General features: G+C 39.9%; 1 protein-coding gene across 4 annotated transcripts in view; it reads right to left on the minus strand.

Moving 5' to 3' along the window:
* Positions 1–21,105: 21,105 nt before the first annotated feature.
* The window catches only part of FERRY3 (FERRY endosomal RAB5 effector complex subunit 3), a 43,062-nt gene continuing 38,181 nt past the window's right edge, over positions 21,106–25,986 (minus strand). For all 4 annotated transcript variants that reach the window (XM_014841749.3, XM_044755563.2, XM_014841748.3 and 1 more), the window contains 3 exons: positions 23,155–23,212; positions 22,495–22,562; positions 21,106–21,642 (listed from right to left, as the gene is read on the minus strand). In XM_014841749.3, coding sequence (XP_014697235.1) covers positions 21,550–21,642; positions 22,495–22,562; positions 23,155–23,212 — 219 coding nt within the window. In that variant the 3' untranslated portion in view covers positions 21,106–21,549. The remainder of the gene's footprint in view (positions 21,643–22,494; positions 22,563–23,154; positions 23,213–25,986) is intronic.

Below are 25,986 nucleotides of genomic sequence, written 5' to 3' on the forward strand. Positions count from 1 at the left end.
ATGTTGTGAGGACGCTCAGGCAGCCGTGTGGAGAAGCCCAGGTGGGGAAGAACTGAGGCCTCTCGCCAACAGCCAGTACCAACTTGCCAGGCATGTGAGTGAAGCAGGTTCTTCAGTCCCAGCTAAGCCTTCAGTCAACTGCAGCTCCGGCTGACCTCTGACTTTGTCTAGTGAGAAACCGTGAGCCAGAACTCCTGGCCAAGCTGTTCTTGACTTCTGGAGCCACAGAAACTATAAGACATGAAAATAAGTTTGTTTTTAAGTCACTAAATTTTGGGTTAATTTGAAAGCCCTTTTATATTAGGACCTGATTCTGCTTCTCAGTACTTGGTCACAACTGCTTTCCTTGCAAGTACTCAAAGCCCCACTTGATGATTTCCTAAATTTCCTGCACAAATGACTCAAACTGGGATTTTTCTTCCCCTTATACCCAGCTCATAATCCAGCTGCTCCAAGTTGTCCTTGTTCTAAAAACAACTATCACCCATTCTTCACCTCTTCCTTTTTTTCCTTTCCTTCTCCATCCTTTCCAAGTCTGTCTTTTAGTCGTTAAGTGTATCAAGATTTTTTAAAACCAGGTCCTCATAAAATTAAATTACTCAGGAGAGGAGTCAGCAAAATACATCCCACTGGCCAAATGCGACTGTCTGCCTGTTTTTGTGAATGAAGTTTTATGGGAACATGGCCACGTCCGTTTGTTTACATATTGTCTATATCTGCTTTTGTGCTACAGAATCGAGGAGTTGTAATAAACTATATGGCTCACAAGGCCTAAAATATTTGCCATTTGGCCCTTTACAGAAAGTCTGCAACCCAGCCTTAGAGCTTCTAATATTTTATATTGTGTACCCATTTCCCCAGGGCTTCTGTGTTGTAAAACTCCAGGGCAGAACCAGCCACAACCCGTCTTCATGTGGCAGTGCCACCTTCACAATCTAGGGAGTCTTCAGTCTTACCCTCAGCTTCTCATCTCTGTTCTGTAAACATCAGCACACCACAGCCCAGCCAACTTCAGTTTTTCTGCTTTGTTGATACTGGAGTTCTCAATCCACAAGTGAAGTTGTGGGGTGATGGAATGATTCGTTCTGCTTTTCTTCCTTCCGTTTCTCCTTTCCTCCCTCCCTCCCTCCCTTCCTTACTTCCTCCCTTCCTTCCTTCCTTCCCTCCCTCTCTCCTTCCTCCTCCCTAGCAAGGATGGGTGAAATGGCAAAAACATTTTAATTTATTACTTATGAATTGAAAAACCACGCAACGAGATGGGGAAATTTTGTTCTGGAAGCAGATACACACACGCACGTGCATGCACGCACACACACACACACACACACACCAAACCAGGCCAAGCAGGTTTGGCATGGAGATGTCATACCCTGACCCATAATCACAGAGCACTTCTTGGCGCTGGCTCTTCAAAGAGGAAGAGGAACAAGGGTAATTCCAGCTATTGCAGGCTCCCGGGCACCAAATGAAACCCTCTGCTGTAAATTGTATGTAATCAGCGAGGAAGACTTTTATTTCTCCGTGGTTATGAATGGGACTTTTCCTTCCTCTTGTCTAGGAGGAAAGGAACAGGTTTAGATCAGTCTGGGGGAGTTTCATTTGGCCGAGATGACCAGAACTCTCTCTAGATCCCAACAGGGCCCCTGTCCTATATTCAGGTCCTGTGTAAACACAGAAAGTTATGTCTCTTTTCTTATACCAAAATTTCCCTTCTCCTTACCACACAATTTCTGTCCTTAGGACCAAGCACATTAACTACAAAGTGGTGGAAATTCTGAGATGCTTGGAAGTGATGAATATAGAATATAAGCTCCTGCTCATCCTATAAAATTTTTGTAGCTTTATCCACATGGTCTCTTGCCTCTGGAAACTCACAATTTTGTAGGGGAGACCAATTATTTATAGGAAAATACTGAGTTACAGAGGGCTTGAGAAGCAAAGCGGGAGGGACCATCAGATACTGCATACATGTTTTCTGGCCAGAGCAGCCTGGAAAAGCTCCCTCCAGGTTAATCTTTTAGAGATGAAGCTTCCAGGGGTGACTGGTGATGTCCTACAGGATGGTGATAGTGGCAGCTGGAGATTCGAGTGCCCCTATTATTCCCACTTCTGTACCAGGACTTTCCTTCTACACATTTTCTCTTAACACCACACTGAGTGAGACACCAAGAAAGTGGAATGAGTGATACACCCACTCTCATTGGAGACCCAGTCTTCTGGAATGGAGACAAGACTTGCATACACAAAGCAATTAGAAAGCCAGACAGAAGAAAATACATTTCCGAACTGTACAGAACAGAGAACAGGGAGTTCTCAAGTGGAAGAACGGGGTCTGGAAGTCAGCGGGGATGGAGCTGAGCTGTGTGGGAGTGGGGTGGGGGGAGAGGAGGGGCAGGGCAAGGCAGAGGGACAGCAGTCTCCTCCGTCACACAGACTAGAGGTCATTCAATCCCTTCTGACCTAGTCCTCACCACCACCTTCCCTTGTGTTCTCCTTTTATGCTTTTTTTCCATTTAGCATCTGATGCTATTTATTTTTATTTTTATTTTTTGAGGAAGATTAGCCCTGAGCTAACATCTGCCGCCAATTCTCCTCTTTTTGCTGAGGAAGACTAGCCCTGAGCTAACATCCATGCCCATCTTCCTCCACTTTATACGTGGGACGTCTGCCACAGCGCGGCTTGACAAGCAGTGCCATGTCCACACCCAGGATCCCAACCGGCGAACCCCAGGCTGCTGAAGCAGAACGTGTGAACTTAACCGCTGCCCCACCAGGCCAGCCCCTGATGCTGTTTTTTATGTTTCATTCTGACTTTATCATCTATCTATGTTAGTTGATCTCTTTCATGTGTATCATTTTATCAGTTACTTTTTGCCACCATTTTCCTACCTTGTAATGTTTTCGTTATGTGATCTATTAATTTTTCAATCTCTTTTTTTCTTATCTATCATCATCTACTGTCTATCAAATCACCTATTTCTGTATCCCTATTTATCCTCATCTATTTTTATTTCCCTGTCCTTTCTCCTTCACGTCTAAGGGGTTATCTACCTTAAGTCTTGTATGCTTGCTATTCCTCCTAGTTTTCTTCATTCCCTTTACTCCTTTCCTCTCCCTTGTTTCTGCCCAATAGTCCTTTTCCTTTACAGGGCAACACTCCTCCATCCATCCAACTATTTGTTTCCCTCTCATTAATTAGTAATAACAACCAAACCCTTAAACAGCATTTCTCATGTACCAGGCAGTGTTATAACTATTTTACAGATGTTGATTCATTTCATCTTCACAGCAACCGGATGAGGTCACTGACTCTCATTATCCCTATTTTGTGGAAACCCAGGTGCAGAGAGGTGAAGTAACATGCCCAAGGTCCTACAGCTAACAAATGGCAGAGCCAAGGCACAGTCTCAGGAGTCAGTCTCTGGAATCTGTGCTGTTAACCACGATGCTATAATATCTCTCAAGTAGGTCCATGGGACACCAACTTCTTTAAACGTGACGCTGAGCCCTATCCTGCCAAGCTGGTGGTTAATGCAGTCTCCATCGTTACTGAGGCTCCTCGTCCCTCAGGACAGCGCAAAACCCCAGGAGTTTTATGCAGAATAGAATGCTGAGGAGAGAGGCTCTTCTGGTCTTCAGGCTGCTTAGTCAGAGTCAATGTGCCCACTGTGCCACACTTGGGCATGGGAGTCTTTTGGAGGCTTGGAGCCCTGCAGCTCTGGGGTCTGGGGTCAAGCCACCAAGAGGGAGCATGCTGTTACTCCCTCTGAGCTCTCTACTACTCTCAGAACCAGAAATCACTGGTTCTTCAAAGTTTTGGGGAATTTCCCTCCTTGCTCTGTTCTCTCTGCTCTCTCAGCTTCAGCTCCCACTGCCCCCAAAGTGTCTCTTCTATCCTCCCCCAAACTACTTACACTAGGGAACACCGATGTCTGCCACCTTCTTGGGACGAGGAAGGAAAAACACAAGGAGAAGAAGACATAGAGCATTATCGCAAAATTATCCTGCCGTCAATCCCACTACTATGGATGAAGTAAGAAGATCACAGACAGGAAGTGGCACTATGCCCTATTCTGGTCCAGGTCTCCAAGCCTCTGAGTCTCTTAGCTTGCCTCTGTGTCCAGTTTCTTCCCATGACATCATTCCTGCTTTTGAAGCTGGGGTAATCTGCTTGAAATAAAATTTTACCCCACGAATGCTCTGTTTAGAAATATTCAGAAAGATATTTTCTGTTCTGGAATTAGATTGTGGTGATGGTTGCATAACTTTGTGAAGATACTAAAAACCACTGAATTTTACACTTTAAAAGGTTGAGTTCTATGGCATGAGAATTTTAGCTCAATTTTTCAAAATAAGAGTATTATCACCTGCCCCCAGTTAGAGTTAAACGCTCCACATTCAAGATCCTCTACAATGCGACCCATCATCTCTGCAGCCTTATTTCCATCTGCTCACCTTCCTTTCCACGCCCCACACTCAGTTCTCCTCCACACCTCTGATCATGTCATGTCCTCTAACTGAAATCTTTTTCCCCTTCCATTCATAAATCTCCATCCCTTACTTCATGACCAGTTCAAGTTCCACCTCCTTGATGGAACTTTCTCTGACGACAGTAGCCTTTATTGATATCTTTGACTCTAAACCCCCTTTGCTGATATACTCCTATTTTGGCCTAAATTTTAGTAGACTGACAGTTCCTTGAGTGAAAGGGCCCTTCCTTTTCATCTTTGTGACTCAGCACCCCACACAGCACATAGCATTGAGTAGACACTTTTAAAAGTGAATGAATGAGTGAATAAATGCATTTTACTAATCTGTAAATGGTTCATATGAGCCTATCTCGTTTTTTTCAACTAGACTTTCAGGTCCTGGAGGAAGGGGCCAGGTCTTTATCTGAGACTTAGCCCTGGTTCAGAACAGGACATTGATTGCCCTTTTGGCTACTTAATTATCTGGTGGCTTTGCAGAGAAAGTTGCCCTTTTCCAACTTCATTGGTGATGGGCTGGAAAGGGAGGACACTGAACAGACAGGGAGAGTCTCCAGGATGCCTGGTGAATGGTGGTTGCTCCACCCTTAACCACAAATGGTTCATTGTCCACCGCCTTTGGCATCTACAGCAGCCTTTGGAAAGATATGTAGCAATTTCCCCCTCGGGACTTATTTTTAAAATCAGTGGCTGAGAATGCTCGCTGGAAGTGGGGTCAGACAGCTCTGAGCTGCCTGGTAGATGGGTTGAGTGCTGCCTGAGAGGAGATGCAGTGGCTGGTCATTAATTTGGGACCTCTACTTCCCTGGAAGAAGCCAGGCCAAAGAGAAAGGATGGCTTGCTCAAAACAAATCACAACTTCCATGGAATTACAGCCATCTAGTCAGGCAGGGTTTTCCCAGTCCTAAAGTTTTAAGACCGGGCCTGGGCCAGCCAGAGGGCTACTGACTTTCCATTCATTCAGTAGAAGAAATAAAAGTTTTATTGAGTGCTTATATGTACCGAGTACTCTGCTAGGCACTAGGGATTAAAGTGTGCATGTGACATAATTTCTGCCCTCCAGACACTTTCAGACAAGTGAGGGAAGACAGACAAACAAACAGGTAAATACATTAGTGTGGTAAGTGCAACAATGGAGGTAGACGGATGGGGATCCAAGGAAAGAGTCCTGGAAGAAGCGGCATACAGGTTCAGACCTGGTGATGAGCTGAAGGTAGCCAGACAAAGGAGAGAGGCGTTCCAAACACACAGTAGGTTGTGCAGTACTCAAGAGTTGAAAGAAAATGCTATATCTACAGATCTGTAGGTGGTTCAGTTGTCTAAAGCAGGGGTTACCAAATAATGGCCCATGGGCCAAATCCAGCCATCCACTTGTTTTTGTAATTAAAGTTTTATTTGTACATAGTTCCACTCATTTATTTATGAATTGTGTATGGCTGCTTTTGTGCCACAGCTACAAAGTTGAGTCGTTGCAACAGAGAATATATGGCTCTCAAAGCCTAAAATAGTTACTCTGCTGGTCTAGAGAATATAGTTCAGGAGGAGGGATTGGAGAGTGGCAATAAATGAAGGTAGAAAGGTGATCAAGAGGCAGATTATGAAAGGCTTTGTAACCAGGCTAAAGAATTCACTCTTTATTTTAAAAGCAATGAGGGAGCAACTGATGTGTTTTAAGCAAGAGGCAACATGATGATATTTGAGTTTCAGACATTTGGAGCAGGATGAAGAAAGGAGAAGAGGCATAACTGGAGTTGGGGGACCAGTTGGGAGGATGGTGTATAGGTAAGAAAGGATGCCCTGGACTAGGAAGTCACCAGTATAATGGAGAGAAATGAAATAAGGAGGATTTGCTGATTGTTTAGATATGGGAGTGTGTGAGAGGGATGGGCCACGAGGCAAATTTTCCATTTGGAACTTTTCAAAGATGAGGAAGAAACAGTCATGACTCAATAGCTCTTCTGTACAATTTGACTTCTTTCATTTACTTGCATCCATCAAACAAATTTCTTGTCTCAGGACTTGTGTGTTTGCTTGTTTTCAAGGTCTACTTAGACTCCATATTTCCACTTCAGTGGAATGTAGAAACCTTGTCACCATATAGACATCTTTACCCTCCTGCCTTCATGTTGTAGTTGTTTTGTGCATTCCATCTACATACATTGAAAACCTCATTAGACAATGTTATAATTTTTGCTTTCAACTGTCAATTATATTTTAAAGAACTCAAGAGGAGAATAGTCTATTATATTTACTCAGATATCTACCGTTTCTGTTGCTCTTTTCTCATTCCTGATGTTCCAAGTTTCCTCTTGAACATCTAATGTCTGAAGAACTTTCTTTAGCAATACTTTTAAAACAGGTCTTCTGGCAACAAATTCTCTAGCCTTCCTTCAGCAGAGAATGTCTTTATTTCTCCTTTATTCCTAAATATATTTTCACTGGATATAAAATTCTGGGTTGACAGTCTTTTCTTTTAGCACTTTAAAAATGTCATTCCACTTCCTCCCAGCTTCCATGGTTTCTAATGATAAATTTGCTGTCATTCAAACAGATGTTCTCTTACAGGTAAGGCACTCATTTTTTCTGACTGCTTTCAATTTTTTTCTTTGTCTTTAGTTCTCAGAAGTTTTCTTATGATGTGTCTGGCTATAAATTCCATTGAATTTATCTTGTTTGGGGTTCGCTGAACTTCTTCACTCTATAAATTTATATCATTCGTTAAATTTGGGAAGTTTTCAGCCAATATTTCTTCAAATATTGTTTCAGCACCACATTCTTCCTCCCCCTGGGACTCTAATGACATGAATGTCAGATCTTCTACTATTTTCCCTCCTGAAGCTCAGCTCAATTTTTTCCCAAGCTTTTTTTCTCCCTGTTGTTTGGCATGGAGAATTTCTATTGATCTATCTTCAAGTTCACGGAGTCTTCTCATTGTCATCTTCATTCTGCTTCTAATTCTATCCAGTGATTTTTTTTTTCTTTTTGGAGACTGCATTTTTTAGCTCTAAAATTTCCAGGTGGTTCTTTGCTAAGAATTTCTACCTTTTTATTCATTTCAAGAGAGTTAGTATATATTTCATGAAGCATTTTTGTAATAGCTGTTTTAAAGTCTTTATTATATAATCCCAACATCTGTGCCATCTCAGAACTGGCATCTGTTGCCTTTTGGGAGTTGAGATTTTTCTTGTTCTTTGTATGACAAATATTTTTTAGATTGTATTCATGACATTTTTAATATTATGCTATAAGAGTCTGGATTTGGTTTAAATCTTATGGAGAATTTTGATATTTTTCTCTTAGCAAGGAATCAACCCAATTTGTTTCAGCCACAAGTTCAGACAAACCCTTTTTGCATTACGGTTTGGAAGTCAGTTCCATTTTCAAAGTCTTTGTGGTGCTATTTGAATTATTCTCATATGTGTGCTGCTCAGTGGAATCTGTTGGTCTTTCTCAAAGCTCAATTCTCAGAGTTTTTAGATGATGTTTAGGATCAGATCCATGCTGACACATCTCCAGAGCAAGCCAAGGAGTTTATAAAGCACTTTATGAGGTAGCTTTCAAGTTCCCTTTCTATGCTTTCCCTGTGTTTCCCATTTTTGGTTCTGTAGTCAGAAATCTGGGAATTTAGTTTCCACTCGGTTATGTACTTCTTGCAACTGCCGTTTTAAAAAAAATTTTGTTTATTTGTTTTGTTTTATTTCCTCAGCATGGGAAAGCATTTTCCTTTACTATTTGTCTGGCTAATTAATATTAATTTTTCAGGTCTTAGCTTAAATATCATTTCCTCCTAAAAGCCCTGTCTTAATTTCATATAAATTATATCCCCCTTATTATTTTCCTATAAGACCTATCATAATTTATAATTACATATGTATTTGTTTACTGATTTAATATATCTCTCCTACTTGATGGGATCATGTCTTGTTCACCATTATGTAATATTTCTAGCATCTAAAACAGTGCATGACACAACAGATACTCAATAAATACTTATTTATTTAATTTCCTTCCATCTACTCACTCACCCATCCATGTCCTGACTCATCCCCCAAAAGATATGAAGATCCTTATATTCAAATATAGCTCTGGCTCTTAAGAATCAAATTAAACCTTATCTTTTTGTAACTTTATGATCTGTAAAGTATTCTTACATCTCATTTTTGTTTTCTTGCCTGACTTTATGAAGTCAAGGGGGAAAGAGGTATTAATCACACTTCATAGACAAATAAACTGAAAGTCAAAGAGATAAAATATTTGTCCAAGGTCACAGCTAGTTAATAATGGAAGTGACAGGTAGGGATGGTAGTAGGGTGAGCCAAGTGGGTTGCCTAGGGAGAAAAAGTCAAGGAGGCACTTACTCTCAGGGTTATGAATGCTTGCATGACTCTGCGTGCCTTCTTAAATGTTACCTTCTTGGCGTCTTGTTTGCCTCATGTTAAGCTTGGCCCTGCTGGTGGGACAATTCAGATCTGTCTGACTCCAAAATCTCCTTCAATATTTTGACAGAGAGCTCTAAACGACTGTAACCAGTCATGCAATCAGGTCTCACTTTCAACAGTGTTTCGATGAATTTTGAAGTTGCAGAGATCTGGCTTTGAGTCCAAACTCCTCTCTACTAACTGTATTACCTTGGGTAAATTAGTTTTCCTTACACACAAAGGTTTTTTCATAGGCTTACTGTAAAGAATAAAATGAGAGAATGTAGGCATGGCAATCTGCTGGTTACTCAATATTTGTTTTCCTCTTCTATAGACATAGGAACACCAGTTTTTAGCTGGGACATGACACTTGAAAAAGGGACTCTATTTCCCTGGCTATTTGCAGCTAGGTGTGAATATGTAATTATGTTGTAGCCAATGGGATGTGAGTGGTAGTGATGTGTACAACTTTTGGATTATGTCCCATTCCCATTCCCGCTTTCTCCTTCTTGTCAACTGGAATGCAGACATGTTGGGGGGAAATCTTGTGCCATGAAATTATGGTAATACACTACTGATGGTTGAACAAAAGAAAAAGTCAAGGAGGCACTTACTCTCAGGGTTATGAATGCTTGCATGACTCTGCGTGCCTTCTGGAACCCTGATATCTTTCTAGAGAAGAACTAGCATTCTAGCTTGGACTTCAATATAAGACTTAAGTAAAATTTTATCTTGCCTTCATCAATGTTGGTCACAGAAGTTGAACTTATATGGTAAACTTGTTCAGTAGGTAGAGCAGTGAGGACTTAGAACAGAGTAAGTGTTTAATAATTGGTAAGATACTGGTAAGTATTCATCTGCCTGTTTCTGTTAAACCTCATTCATTAGCATGGATATAGCTTGAGTTCAAAGTGGGGGAGAAGTCCATGTCGTGAGTAGGTCTGGAGTTCAAATTTACACTATCCATGTATTTTTGTAGCAACCAATTTTAATAAGTTAACATAACATTTGGTGCTAGGCTAAGAATACCCTTGGGCAGCCTAAAAGAAACATATGTTAAACCTTCCTGGGGGGACACACCTTCAGTCCAGGTTATATAGACTTATTATGAAGATCCAATGAAGATAACCACATAATAAAAAATTGCAAAACAAACAAGAACACAATCTACTGTGTATGAGAATATGCAGACTCCAGAAACAGATGAGATTCCCAAGAACTTAAGATAATTGAATGGGCTTAAATGCCTATATTAAGAAAAAAGAAAGAATAACAATCACACTTTACACCTCAAAGAACTAGAAAAAGAAGAAGAAACTAAGCCCAAAGTTAGTAGACGGTGGGGAATAACAAAGATCAGAGTGGAAATAAATGAAAGAGAGATTTAAAAGACAGTAGAAAAGATCAATGAAACTAACAGCTGGTTTTTAAAACTTTAAAATCAATATATAAAAATCAGTTGCATTTCTATATACTAACAATAAACCATCAGGAAGAGAAATTAAGGAAACAACCTCATTTACAAGTGCATCAAAAAGAATAAAATACCTAGGAATAAATATAACAAAGGAAGTAAAAGATCTCTACACTGAAAACTATAAGACATTGCTGCAAGAAATTGAAGAAGACACAAATAAATGGAGAGATAGTCTGTGTTGTTGCATTGGAAGAATTAACATTGTTAAAATGTACATTCTACCCAAAGCAGTCTACAGATTCAATGTAATCCCTATCAAAATTCCAATAGTACTTTTCATAGAAATAGAAAAAATAATCCTAAAACTTGTATGGAACCAGAAAAGTCTCTGAATAGCAAAAGCAATCTTGAGAAAGAAGAACAAAGCTGGAGGCATCACATTTCCTGATTTCAAACTATATTACAAAGCTATAGTAATCAAAACACTATGGTATTGGCATAAAAACAGACACATAGATCAATGGAACAGAACAGAGAGCCCAGAAATAGAGCCACGCATAAATGGTTAATTAATTTACAACAAAGGAGCCAAGAATATATAACACAGAAAAGACAGTCTCTTCAAAAACTGGACCCTAGTCTTACATCACTCACAAAAATAAACTAAAATGGATTAAAGATTTGGGTGTAAGACCTGAAACCATAAACTCTTAGAAAAAAACATAATGGGTAAGCTCCTTGGCATTGGTTTTGGCAATGATTTTTTGGATTTGACACCAAAAGAAAGGCAACAAAAGCAAAAATAAACACGTGGGACTACATCAACCTAAAAGGTTCTGCACAGCAAAGGAAACTATCAACAAATGAAAAGCCAACCTGCCAAATGGGAGAAAATATTTGCAAATCATATATATGATAAAGGGTTAATATCCAAAGTGTATAAAGAACTCATACAACTCAACAACAAAAGACAAACAGTCTGATTAGAAAATGGGTAGAGAGGGAGCCGGGCTGGTAGTGTAGTGGTTGAGTTTGCACACTCTACTGCAGCTGCCTGGGGTTCACAGGTTTGCATCTGGGTCAGACCTACACACCGCTCATCAAGCCATGCTGTGACAGCATCTCACATGCAAAATAGAGGAAGATTGGCACAGATGTTAGCTCAGGGACAACCCTCAAGCAAAAAGAGGAAGATTGGCAATGTATATTAGCTCAGGGCCAATCTTCCTCACCAAAAATAAATTGGTAGAAGAACTGAATAGACATTTTCCTGAAGAAGACATACAAATGGCCAACAGGTACATGAAAAGGTGCTCAACATCGCTAATCAACAGAGAGATGCAAATCAAAACCACAATGAGATATCACCTCACACCTGTTAAAATGGGTGTCAGTTAAAAAACAAGAGATAATAAGTGTTGACAATGATATGGAAAAAAGAGAACCTTTGTGCACTATTAGTGGGAATGTTAATTGGGGCAGCCACTATGGAAAACAGCATGGATACTTTTCAAAAAATTAAAAATAGAATGACCATATGATCCAGCAATCTTGTTTCTGGGTATACGTCCAAAAGAAGTGAAAACAGAATATTAAAGAGATATTTGCACTCCCATATTCATTGCAGCATTATTCACAATAGCCAAGATATGGAAACAACTTAAGTAAGTGTCCATCAACGGATGAATGGATAAAGAAGATATAGTGTGTAATATATACAATGGAATATTATTCAGCCATGAGAAAGCAGGAAATCCTGCCATTTGTGACAACATTGATGGACTTTGAGGGCATTATTCTAAGTGAAATAAGTCAGACAGAGAAAGACAAATGCTACATGATACCACTTATACATGGAATCTGAAAAAAATGTCAAACTCATAGAAACAGAGAGTGGAAAAGTGGTTTCCAGGGGCTAGGGGGTGGGGAAAATAGGGAGAGGTTGGTAAAAGGGTATAAACTTTCAGCTATAAAATGAATAAGGTCTGAGGACCTGATGTAAAACATGGTAACTATAGATGATAACACTGTAGGATATAATTGAAATTTGCTAAGAAAGTAGAACTTAGGGGCCGGCCCAGTGGCGCAGTGGTTATGTTCGCACGTTTCGCTTCTTGGCAGCCCAGGGTTCGCCGGTTTGGATCCCAGGTATGGACATGGCACTGCTTGGCAAGCCATGCTGTGGTAGGCATCCCACATATAAAGTAGAGGAAGATGGGCACAGATGTTAGCTCAGGGCCAGTCATCCTCAGCAAAAAGAGGAGGATTGGCAGCAGATGTTAGCTCAGGGATAATCTTCCTAAAAAATGAAAAAAAAAGATATCTTTGGAAAAAAAAAGAAAGTAGAACTTAAATATTCTCACCAAAAAAGAGATAATTTAATGGTCTAATAGAGAAATATAATAAATATATCTTAAATTATTAGTCATAGGAGGAATATAAAACATAAGAAAAGTATAAAACTCTACGGAAAAAGACCATGCAGATTTAAAAAGAATTTCTAGAAATGAAAATAATGTAGAATTTCTATAACAGAATTTCTAGATGAAAAATATTATGGTCCTTGACATTGAAATTAAATGGAATTGAAATAATTAAATGGCAAATTAGAAATAAGAAACACAATGAACTTAAGATAGATAAAAGGCATTGATTTGGAATGTAGTGTAGACGGAAAATATGAAATAAAGATTTAAAGATTGAGAAGTTCTGATGAAGGAAATGATACAATCTTGATTTAATTAACATGGATATGCCGACAGAAGAACAGTAGCAGACATTACAGGCACTCAGTCTGCTGTGTGTGCTCCATGACTAATCTCTCCAGGTATTTCAGAAAACCCATAGCTAACTAAGCATTTTTGTTGATGACCTGGTTAACTTTTTCTTGGCCTTTTTCTGTTTTACGTGAATAAGCAACATGTTCTCACATTTGAGAGATTCTCCCTTTCTTCGAAGTTAAGTTTCCTCCTTCCTGAAGTAGAGCAAATCTCCAGGAAGATCTTATAGTGATCTCTGATAGTTGAAAACTCCTCCTTTAACTTCAATGTGTGTGTGTTTGTGTGTGTGTGTGTTTAGATGGATGGATAGATGGCTTGAATGGTAGTTTAGTTGGGTATAAAATTTTAAGTCGGTAGTTATTTCCTCTCAGCACTTTGATCATTTTCTGGCATCTGTTGTTGCTGGTGAGAATTCTGGTGTTTTTGATATTGTCATTCAAATCTCTCTTTGCTTGATTTTAAAAAAAATTTTAAACACCTTTAAGATTTTTATTTTGTTTTGGGTGTTCTGCAATTTTATCATGAAAGGTCACAATGTAGGTTTATTTTTGCTTTTCTTCTCATATCTCAGAGTGATAAATTATATTACATTAAAACGTAATACCTCTGTGAAAAACAAAACATAATAAAAAAGTGAAAAGAATACTATAAACTGGGAGAAAAGATGTGCAAGAGTAACTTAGAAAGGTTTAATTTCAGAATATCGAAAGAATGTCTATAAATCAATATGAAAAAGACAAACAACCAAATAGGAACAATGGACAAAGGATTCAAACAGGCAATTCATGAAAAGAGAAGTCAAAATGTTCAACAAACACAAGCTGGGCTACTCAACATCACCAATAACAACAGAAATGCAAAACAAACCAGCAGTGAGATACTATTTCATACTTGTCAGAATGGCAAAAGTTAAAATTTCTGAAAATTCTTGCCTAGTTTATATGAGGATCTGGAGAAAAAGGGAACGTTCATATACTGCCAGTAGAAGTGGAATTTAGTACAACCACTTTGCAGTTTAACTTGGTCCTATAAAATCTGAGGATATCAGTACTCTATAAGCTAGCAATTCCAATCATAGATATATACCCTAGAGAAACACTAACACATGTGCACAATGATACATAGAGAAGAATGCAGTTGTCAAGGAACAGTACAAAATGGCACAAAAGTGAAAGTAACTTCATTCTCCATCAATAGAAAAATAAAATAAAATAAATAAATAAATAGGGCTATAAGCATATCATTCAGAGTATTCAAAAATAATGTACCACAGTTAAAATTAATGAACTAGCTCTGTGTCAACATGGTTAAATCTCAAAAGCATGATATCGGATTTAAAAAAAGCAAGTTGTTGAATGATATGTAGAAGATAATGCTTTCAATATGACCCTTCTGGCACATTTCCATATGACACATTTCATGGCTACACTATATAGCTATGGACATACACTGTATGGATATACATTGAAACTATCAATAAATCCATGAGAATGAAGAACAACAAAATTAAGATAGTGGTTACTGCTGAGGAGAGAGAGTGATATATTGATAGCAAAAATATTCTCCCCATCCTGTGTCCAGGCTTTTTGCGATATGATTTTTGCAGCACTTCTCATTAAAATGTGGATTCTATTACCTCACTCCTTGATATGGGATGGCTTTGTGACTGGCTTTAACCAACAGAATGTGGTGGAAGTGACAGTGAGTCAGTTCTGAGTCTAGGCCTCAAGGGGCATTGCATGATTCCACCCTCTTTTCCAGCCCTGCTACGGCTACGTAAACAAGTCTGAACTAGCCTCCTGGAAGATGAGACCCAGTGAAGGAAGGTCTAGGTGTCCCCACTGAGGTCATCGTATTCCAGCCTATAGCCAGTCAACCTCATAACATGAGAGAGACTAGCCAAGATCATCAGAGCTGCCTACTTGACCTACTGAAGTAGATCTGAAGATTCACAAATGAGCCCAGGGAAGACCAGAAGAACTTCTTGGGTGACCCATAGAGTCACGAAGAATAATAAATGCTTATTATTTCAGCCACTAAGTTTGGAGTGGTTTGTCAACTCAGAAACAGCTGATAGTCGGAGGGAGAATAGAATTGGGGAGGGGCAAGAGGGACAAGGATTCAACTGTATCTTTGATGCTTTATGTCTTTAAAAAACACAGAGGCCAGAAGTAAATAGAGCAAAATGTTAAGATTGAACAAATATAGGTAGTAATACATGAATATTTGTTATGTAATTCTCCTAACTTTTCTGTATATTGGAAGTATTTTGTAATAAAAGAAAATTTAGATAAAAGAATCCATGAGCCAATGTGCTACACTAGACAAGAAGGCCAAGACGATTTTAAAAAAGAAAGGGGGGGCCTGTGTGGCTGAGTGGTTAAGTTCACACACCCCGCTTGGGTGGCCCAGGGTTCACTGGTTCAGGTCCTGGGCGTGGACCTACGAAGCACTCATCAAGCCATGCAGTGGTGGCGTCCCACATGGAAGAATGACTTACAACCAGGATATGCAGCTGTGTACTGGGCTTAAGGGAGCAAAAAAAGAGGGAGATTGGCAACAGCTGTTAGCTCAAGGCCAAGCTTCCTCACTAAAAAGCAAACCTTAAAAAAAAAAGAAGAGCAAAGAGATATACTTATCCTATTGCCCCTTCTCCCTTCGCCACCACCAGACACGTAAGATAGACTAAGTAGACTGGTGTTTCTGAGTTCTAATCCTCCTCTCTCACCCCCAGGACGTCTTCGCTATACCATCCTAGCATTTAATCCTTTTGCCAGCATTTGATCCTCTGGCCTCAGTCAGTCATCTCTAAGACAGCAAACATCTGATCAGCTCACTGACAAGACAGTCATGAGAGATAAGCCAGGGAAGCATTATAGGGACAAACTCTATACAGCTGCTCTGGGGGTAGGAGACTTTAAATTTTATAACTACTTCAGACGATTGCTATGTCTAAAATTCAGATTCACCTGATACAAATGTGATAGTCCTTCCTGCTCCGCTCAAATACAGGGTTAGTCACCCACCCTGTGACTTCCTCCTGACATTCTAACCTGCCGTGTCCTTTGTATCTGAAGTTGTTGCGGCTGCTGGCACAGGTGGCATTCTGTGTGTCTGCCAGGAGGATTTGTGCTTGACCTACTGAGAGTGACCAGAGCTCCCCGAGGGCACCCAGTCAATGCCACAGAACGGCAGGGCTCTGCAGTCTTCTCAGGGGTGCCACATCCCTCTTGTCCAATGCATTGCTCATGTTTCTACCTTGACTTCCACGGCACGCTATGTACGCTTTACTCTGCGCTGACTGTATGCTCTTACCCTATGCTGGCTGGTAGTGTGAGTTACACGTGTTCTCTTCTCAACTCAGTGAGGTTGTAAACTCCTTGAGGACACGGTGTTTTAAGTGACTTACTATCTCTACTATCTAGTGAAAGGAAGGAAGGAAAGAAGGAGAAAGGTCAGACAGGAAGGAAGAGAGGAAGGAAGGGCAGACAGGAAGGAATGAAGGAAGGATAATAGCAGCAGTATTTATAGAATGACTATATGCCAGATAGTGTGCACTTTCTTATTAATCCAACTACTCAGTGAGGTAGATGCTATTATTACTTTTTCCTAGCTTACGGATGCAACGTGCTTCAGAGGGTTAGGTAATACACCAACGCAACATGCCACAGCGAGTAGACCAGGGAGGTAGCACTCCACCACCGTTGCTTAATTCTCGGGACTGAGCTCCCCATCTCTGATGCTATATGGTTGCTTTCAGTGGAGAGTTTTGAGCACAGATTTGCTGATAACAGGAAGCCAGGAATCCATTATAAAGAAAAAAGGAGGGAAGGACAGAAAGCGAATGACAGGAAGGAGAGACCCAGCAATGCGTCCTCCTCCTGCAGATGTCATACCTAACCTGTGACAGCACAGTTTCTGCTAATTCCTAAACATCTCCAGGAAGGGTCTGTGTGCTTCTCTCGTAATGTGTTCCAGGTTTTATTCTCCATGTGCTAAAGAGATCCACAGACGGCTCTTTATGCTCTCTTGCCTGTGAGAGAAGACTCACATACAGTCAATTCTCATGCTGTGAACCCTGGATGAATGAATACTGAACGACTGCTCCCAGGGGAAACGCAGGGCTAGGTTCCTGCGAGCCTCTTGTCACATTTTCTCAGCCAGTCAATATGTAACCTTTCTAAATGTGTGTTTCTGTTTAAGAACACCTTATTTAACACAGCGTGTTGATTCATGAGCGCTGACCTCATGACCAACGGCACCATCATTCATGCCCAGAGAAAGCTTATCCAACACACGTCTTCTTTGAGGCACATCACAGCCTTGCACTTAGAACACTAAACAGCACTACACTTGGGGGCCAGTTTAAACAGCAAAATCTCCAACAGAAAGCAGAAAAATGCAAAAAATGTGGCACTAAGTAGACCGTGAAAAGGACACGTTTACGTTATGAGAGCTGAAACCAGAGGCAGAGGGCCGCCTTGCTCTTTTCAAGTGGGAATGTGTGTGTTGGGCGACCCAGATTTTTCACTGCTCTGCTCATGTCCACAAGTGATGCCAAAAGTGCTGCCAAGAGTCCTCCCTTCATTCTGTGGGCCAGTTACAATACTCATACAACTTGGATTTGATGAAACTATTGTTTCTGTAAATGACTATGTGCTTATGTAAATGCCTGAGTTGCAAATTTTAGCAAACAGGTGAGTTTGCAAATTTGAGTGTACGATTAATGAGGATTGACCGTATATGGCATGAAGTTCAGCCAAGTCTTAGATCTGGATATATCAGAAAGCCTGATCTATCTTAGGTTTGTATCCACACATCGGGAACCGTCTTCCAGTGGGAAAGCAGGAAAAGAACAGCGAGAGTGATCTGGAGTGTATCATGATGATTCTAGCTGTGTATGTGTGAATAGGACATCATGAGCACATACTAGTTCTGCTGGCCACCTCAGGAGGCTCCTCATCCACTCCCCTGTTTTAGCTGGCAGTTTGTCCTGGTCCTTAGAGATCGTCAGCATCACAGATAACAGAAAAGCTTGCCAAGTCTCCTTACATTAATCAAACAGTTCAAGTCCCATCATCTGTCTCCAGCCTTCTAGAGGCTGAATCTTGCTTAGCACCACGCCTGTGTGTGTGGAAGAAACTTAATAAATGCTTCCTAAACAGCAAGTGTTGGACGGGATTCCCAGGTCCATCTGCTACTTACATTGTCCTTACTTCTGCCCTCCCTTTGTAATACACTCACATAAATACTTCTGTTTAAAGTTGTGGTCCCCAGAAATTAGCGGTCTTTTAAGATGTTATCAAGCTATTTAAAAAATCTTTCCAAAGATACATTTACCTGGCATAAGACCTCCCAGGTTAAATAAAACGGCCAAGTTTTGTTTTCGTTTTTGTAAATCTGCTTGGAACTACACAGTGAGAACTCTGTATTCTATGTGACAAAGCTACGCATGGAATCATACGGTGAGAACTCTCGTGTTCTGTGTTACCACACGATGGATCACTTGCTAATACTGTCACTCAGTTCCACAGACACATCCTTGATTAACAAAAAGCAGATTACTGCTCAAATGATTTGAAATCATTTGAAATCAATGATTTCAACTGCTTGCTAAGCAAAACTTTTCAAAATATTTCAGGGAAATATGGAGAAGATAATGAAAAGGTTGTTTGGTGGTTAAAGGATAGAAAAGCACTGATCTAAATGGTTCTGAACACATGGTACTTTATGTAAATGGGTTTTGTAAAATATTTTTTATTTCATGATTATGATAATGAGTTTTACACTGCTGTGACTTCTGAGCAAAGCAGTCAGTTTCATCTAAATGGGAAAAGTAAGTAACAGAAAAGCAACCATTTTCACCTAGACACTGAAAAATAGCCCAGAGGCTCTGCTCTCCAAGCTTCGCCAGTTCTTTCAACACAGCTCTGCTGATTCTCCTTGTGGCCTCTAGAACAGGAATGTTTCCATGAATTCATCTTTCCTTTGTGGAACATTTTTCTTCTTGTGAGAATTAGCCAGGACCCAAGTGAAGTGACACAAATGACAGTGTACTGTGCCAATAAGAGAGCCGCCAAATCCCAGGCAAGCTAACTTGTGTTTCCGCTGAAATTCTTTTTCATGCATTTCTTCCATTCCGGCCACACTGTCATGCCGAGGAACAGCTGGTGCCACACTTCCTGATCAAGGGCAAGGTTATAGCCATGCTTGGTTTTGTGCTTTGAGAACAGAAATGGGGCACGGGGAGGAAAGAGCGGGACAGAATGGAGAACTGTCTCAATGCCCCTGGCTGATTTCCAAGGTGTATTTTTAAGGACTGGAGGACCATATTGTCATGTCCTGGGAATACTTCACTGTCTCTTCAGATAGAAAACTTCATGCTCACTGAGAAACTCCTCACCCACGTCTGTGCAAAGGCCCAGGGCCCTCAACTGCCAGAAGGCTCTTGGGGTCAGCTTCTTTCAACCTACTGGCCTTTCATCACTGCCTCCCTTCATTCCATTCGGGTCCAAACACGAAACTCCAGGCTTCCTCATCTACTCGGTCACCAAAATCCCCACCAGTTAGCATGCTACACACTTGTTATCACTTAGTGTTTGGTGTGTCTTCCTATCGGTGGTTTGTGCATCCTAAGCATGACTTTTCCAATCTTACCACTTCTGTACATCTCGTAATGTAGTACCCCATGCAAAACGGATACTTCCGAAGTTGATCTTGATGTCACAGGCCAAAGAGTACCTTTAAGTTGCCCTGGGGTGAAAGCCACCACTTTATAGATCTTAATAAAACAGCCTTGAGGTGACAAACGAAGGGCTGGGCCACAGCATTCACCAAGCTTCCGTGAATGAACCCTGACTCCTACATCCCGACACCCGGCTGCAGCCTTCAAGCTGTTGGTGTACACTTAGTTACAGGAATTCTCTAGAAAGATTCTCCATTCCTCTTTTTGAATGCCTTTTATTGATCCCACTACACCCACCTCCACGTCAGTCTTTCATATTATGAACTAAAACAGTCTCGACGTCGCTCTAGCACATTTCCTACCTCTGTCTGCCTTGCTTTGCGTTAGAATGAGTCTCAGTGATAACATGTGCCTAGAAGACAACTTCTCACCTTAAGGGCAGGATCTCTAACTTCCTGGTGGCATCACCAGGCTCCCTGGCAAAGGCTTTGGAAAGTGTCTGTGTATAACGGACAAGTCTGCAGTGAGTGTTTTCCCTAGTGTTGTTACTTGCACAATTGTTTCCTTGAGTCGAAAATCAAGAACATTCTGTCATGGGAGATCATTTTGCATGCCAAGAGTTTCTCTAAGTTATTTAGAGAAGAAATTAGAGTTATTTAGTTATTTCTGTTTCTTGGAATCAAGATATACCACCTTATTGTGACATCAAGTGTCCTCCATTTCATTCCATTGGCTGGTTACAGCATCCATCCAATGTGGATCTGATGAAACTATGCCTTGGTAAATGCCTCTGTTGAATGTAGTCACCACTCCTAGCAACAAGTGATACACAGCATCTGAGAAAGGAGTGCTACAAGGAAAGACAAAGGAAGAGGAGCGGAAACAGAGCACAGACAGAAATGGGGACATAGTTATCAGCAGAGAGATGCAAGAAGTGGAAGAATGGTTAGGGAAGCTGAGATTGCAGGAAGCAGGATGGAGAAATAAAAATGACCCTCACTGTCTGACTGTCACAATACTGATGAGCACTAAAATACTGCAGGTGCTGGCTCAGACGAATTCTCCATCAGCCTGTGAAGCAGCACACTATTTTCCCAGCCCATGAAAAACGTTATTAATAGAGAAGACCAAGGTCACGTAAGGAAGAAGAGACAGAGGTAAAGAATCCAGTCTTTTTCTGACTTTTAACTTACAAAACCTTAGAAAAAGTACATTAAAAGCAAATTTTTGAAACTGGAAAATTTCAAAGAATAAGCACATTTGCCTCATACATTTGTTTCTAGAAAAAGATTTTCAGAAGAAATCCATACTTGCAATGTCTATTTCAGTGCCGTTTAATTTTCACTTGGCAAATAAGGTAGAGGGAAGATTTGATTTGTATGCTGAATTAAGCCTTGCATCTGATATATTCAAACCTTGTGGAAAAGTCAAATGTCTCCACGAAAGCGTCGTAAACAGTGTCCTCCATCAAGTGTCCATGTGTGATATCCTCACTCATATTCACAGACGGGACACAACAGTAGGAAAAGGAGACATTTCTTTCATAAAGAAACTTTAAGAATAAACGCGTAAGTAAGGGGCTGATCACTAGTCTGCACAGTACACGAATTTTTGGAATGTTTAACAGATACATATGATTGGATGTGTGATTTGGGCAGGAAGTTCCCTTTCTGGGCATCTTCTGCTCGACAGAATCCCAGCGCAGCTCACGTTCCTGGAGCGTTTACCAGTCGTCTCCCGCCAGCCCGTCAGCTGTAAGGGTTCAGTGCTTGGACGTCAGGGTAAGCGTTGAAGACACTCGGAAGATCTGGGGGAGCATGTTGCTAAGTTGATAAAACATTTCTTCAGAAATACTCTGTAGGAAGTGAAAAGAAGAAAAGTTTGTACTTGTTAAATCATCACTGATTTTTACAATTTTAAAGTATTTTAAAATAATGGAACTAGTTTTAGATATGGAATGCAATATGTCAAAATTTTCTTTCATGACTGGGTTAACCGCATGGCTATGGGCAGGGGCTGTTTTTCTGGCTCCATCCTCTGACAACCTATGTTTCTGTCAAATACCAGAAAAACCCCCAGACAACACTAGTGTACTCGGTAGTAAAGGTGACGCTAGTTTTGCTAAGTTCTAGCCAGAATACAGAATTATTCTCTGCCAATGCCCTTCTTTGTGAACTCTTCAAAATCTATAAAACATAGAGCCAGTCCCGATGGCCTAGAGGTCAAAGTTTGGCAGGCTGTGTATCGGCGGCCTGGGTTCAGTTTCCAGGCACAGACCTACAGCACTCATCTGTCAGTAGCCATGCTGTGGTGGCAGCTCACATAGAAGAACTTAGAACTATACACAACTATGTACTGGGGCTTTAGTGTGGAAATAAAAGGAAGAAGACTGGCAACAGATGTTAGCTTATCTTCCCCAGCAAAAATAAATAAATAAAATCTATATAACATAAATATGGGGGAAAAAAACAAAGGAATGACGAGTCAAGTTTGGTTTTGGGGTTGACTAAAAGATCCTTTGAGTGGTAGACACTGACATCTTTGATGATAAACTGAGTGCCTTTGTGGCACCCAAATGCTTCCCCCTTGAAATCACAGGAAGCTGTCAGCATTCTGTTACGAGTTTAGGGCAGTGCGCCTAGCTGTTATCTGCAAGGAATACTGCCACAGAGATTAAACTGAGGTGCGATCTATCCACATAACACACCTGTGGTACCAGAAATTGCACTGTCCGAGAAACTCCTCCATCCCATGAAGCCATTTCCATCATGAAACCTAAAACAGAACAGCAGACTTGGCTGAATTATGAGTTCTGGTCCTCAGACTTACCAGTCACTTCCTGAGGTGAGTGGGATTTTCACTGTGGGGCTTTGTCTTGACTTTCCAGGTGGCTGCGTGCCTGTAGGTGAGGCTAAGCCTACAGGACACATAAACTTCTGCAGCCCTTACTGCTCCACGCCAGAGGCTGTGAACAGCTTTGTCAACATACTCTTACTTGTGATTTCTCAAGTCCTATTTAATCTCTATACAATGAAGCTAAAACAGGCTATTAAAGGTTAATTAAACATGTGGCTCTATTTTTTTTTCTTTTTAAGAAAATAAAAGGCAATACAGAAGAAGCTACATTCAGAGCAAAATATAAATAACATCCAAATATCTTTGTATTTCAATGGGGCCAGAGATTTATTTTGTGACTGGAAAAGATAAGTAAAACAGACCATTATGAAATAGTTGCTTGTTAACCCATTTAACTGAGGCACCAGATGACAGCAGGAACTTTCATAATCTTTCTCCCGGGTGGCTCCACTTTCACTATATGAGAGGAAGAAACATAGGTGGTGGTTGTTAAATATAAGGTTACGCTCACCTTTGACACACTTAAACACAAGTTCTGCTCTCCTTAAGCACCACGGTATAGTCATTTCCTAAAAACAGAAGCAAAACAAATCATATGCTTTTAACAGAACTTTGTAGAAAAACAAAGTATAGTCAGATCCTAATTTATCTATAATGCTGACTATCCACTTTGTGAATAGATTTAGGCAATTATTTGCAAATTTCAGTTGGATTTCCTCTGGTTTTTAGGAATACAAACTTTTCCAGCTGTTAGACTATACTTGTAGAATGCAGATTAATTTAATTAGCCTAGTAAATATAATTTTAAAAATTAACATATGCTTAAAACTTTCTAGACAATTCTAAAGACAAATATCAATGACATAAGAACTCCACCTATTACTGTCAATAGGTTAGCACGATAATTCTATTAAATTTTATAATATTTGAATAAGAAATGCATTAAAATGGTTTTATCACATGTCATTACAAAAGTAATCAAATAAACGAACACCGCATCCCAGCTATCTAACAAACCAAATGCATTCGTTTTCCTATGTTCCTTTGTAATCTTTGACCAACTGTGCACACGAGTGCCAGTGTCACTCTATAAGCAACATCTTTATAGTTTTTCCTAGTTATGATCAGTGATTATACCATTTTAAATTGTTTCTTTTCACTATCATCAGAACATTTTCCCATGTTGCAAGTCTTCATAATTGTAACTATAAAATGTTTATTACTTCATTATGGTGATTCCCAATCTTTTCGGGTCTTAGGATCTTTTACACTCTTAAAAATGACTGAGGGGGGCTGGCCCCGTGCTGGGTGTGCTCACAGCTACTGGGGTGTCCTTGTCCCCAGGCCCCTTCAGCTCACAGAGCAAGGAAATACTTATGTATCTATTACCCGGATGTTTTAATTTGCATTCGAATGCTAATGTTTTACGGTTTATACATTTTTTCTTCTTGGGAATAAAAATATGCTCATTGCCACTTACGCTGCAAGTAACTAATATCTCCTCTAATAAGTACTTTCTAAAGACAGTGCATAGTAAATGACCTCAAAAAACTCCAAGTATATAAATGCTTCAATATGCAAGGTTTTCACCTACAAACGATTATTTTTTTCTATAAAAGTCAGGAAATCACAAAAGGTTCTCTAAAGTACTTCTCATGCTAAAACATTACGGAAGCGTTAGGTACCGTACCAAACAACTGTACTCTCTGTAAAAGCCATCAAGGGCTTTGACGGAAGTTCCTCTGCGCTCTGGAGAGCTCACATTTGCTAGTCTGCCTGTAGCTGTATGCTAATATACAAAAGAACTAACAATTTTCAGCATTGATACTGCCTTTCACTGCAAATTTTAGGCAACGCATAATCTCCTTCTTGGTCACTTATGACCCCTAGAGGTCTTCAAACTGGGATCATTTCAATGGAATCAATTTTTTAGACCCTCACATCCACAGGAATCCTTTCTTAAAACTGATCTGACTGAAGATCTACCTTTGAGGGAGGTGTAGGTTTCTCCTTTGCCACCTCCCCTTCCATAATCCTCCTTCTCCCACTTTACGAAGAAAAGCTTACTTCTCTCCTATCCTGACACCGCCATCTCCCAATATAAAGACCTTCAGTGCATCAATCAAAACATCGGTTTTTGTATTGTAAAAATGAAGAAATCTAACTATTGTAAATCATGTGGCTTACAATTCTTTGAGGTTCAATAAAACTGAAAAAAGGATCTAATTTGGAGGTGTTAGCTGTTAACTGTTAAATTTTTGATGCTAAAAACTGTGATGTTAATTTTAGCCTATAATTCAGGAGTTGAAAGAAATCCATTGGCTATAATAATAATAATAATAAAGAAAGTAACAACTGTGGTGAGGATGTGAAGAAATTAGGACCCTCATACATTGCTGGTGAGAATGTAAAATGGTGCAGCTCCTGTAGAAAATGGTTTGCCGGTTCCTCAACAAGTTACACATAGAATTACCAAACGACCCAGCAACTCTACTCCTAAGTACATACCCAAAAGAACTGAAAACATACGTTTAAACAAAAACTTCTACATGAATGTTCACAGCAACATTATTCATAATAGCCAAAAATGGAAACAACCCAAATGTCCACCAACTGATGAATGGATACACAAAATGTGGGATATCCACAGAATGGAATATTATTCAGGCATAAAAAGGAATGAAGTACTGATATATGCTAAAACATGGATGAACCTTGAAGACATTATGCTGAGTGAAAGAAGCTAGACACAAAAAACCACAAATTGTATGATCCCATTTGTATGAAATGTTCGGAGTAGGCGTGTCCATAGAGACTGAAAGTAGATTCGTGGTTGCTAAGGGATGGGGGACGATAGGGACTGACTGCTAATGGGTAGACGGTCTCTTTTAGGGATGATGAAAATGTGCAGAAGTACATAGTGATGACAGTTGCAAAACGTTGCAAATTTACACCACTAAAACACCACTAAATTTTATTTTAAAATGGTTAAAATGGTGAATTTTATGTTTATGAATTTATCTCAATTAAAAAAAAAACAAAATCAGTGACATTGATATAACAAAACTCTTCCATCCAGATCTATTTATGTGAACAAACTTCTCAGTACTTACATCTATAAAAATACCAAATAAGAATCACATTGATCCTAATTCTAGCAGTAATTTACATTAACTTATAGACACATGAATGGGGAAAAATAAACAAAACCCTATCCATCTCTACAAGAAACGCATTTTGGTGAAATTTTAATTTATATGTTGAATTATCAAAATATGTGTTATTTTGATCAATTATATACTAGTAATGCTACAATAACAGAAAAAAATTATAACAGAACTAT

Source organism: Equus asinus, chromosome 22 (genome assembly GCF_041296235.1).
Source record: "Equus asinus isolate D_3611 breed Donkey chromosome 22, EquAss-T2T_v2, whole genome shotgun sequence".
Taxonomy (NCBI): domain Eukaryota; kingdom Metazoa; phylum Chordata; class Mammalia; order Perissodactyla; family Equidae; genus Equus; species Equus asinus.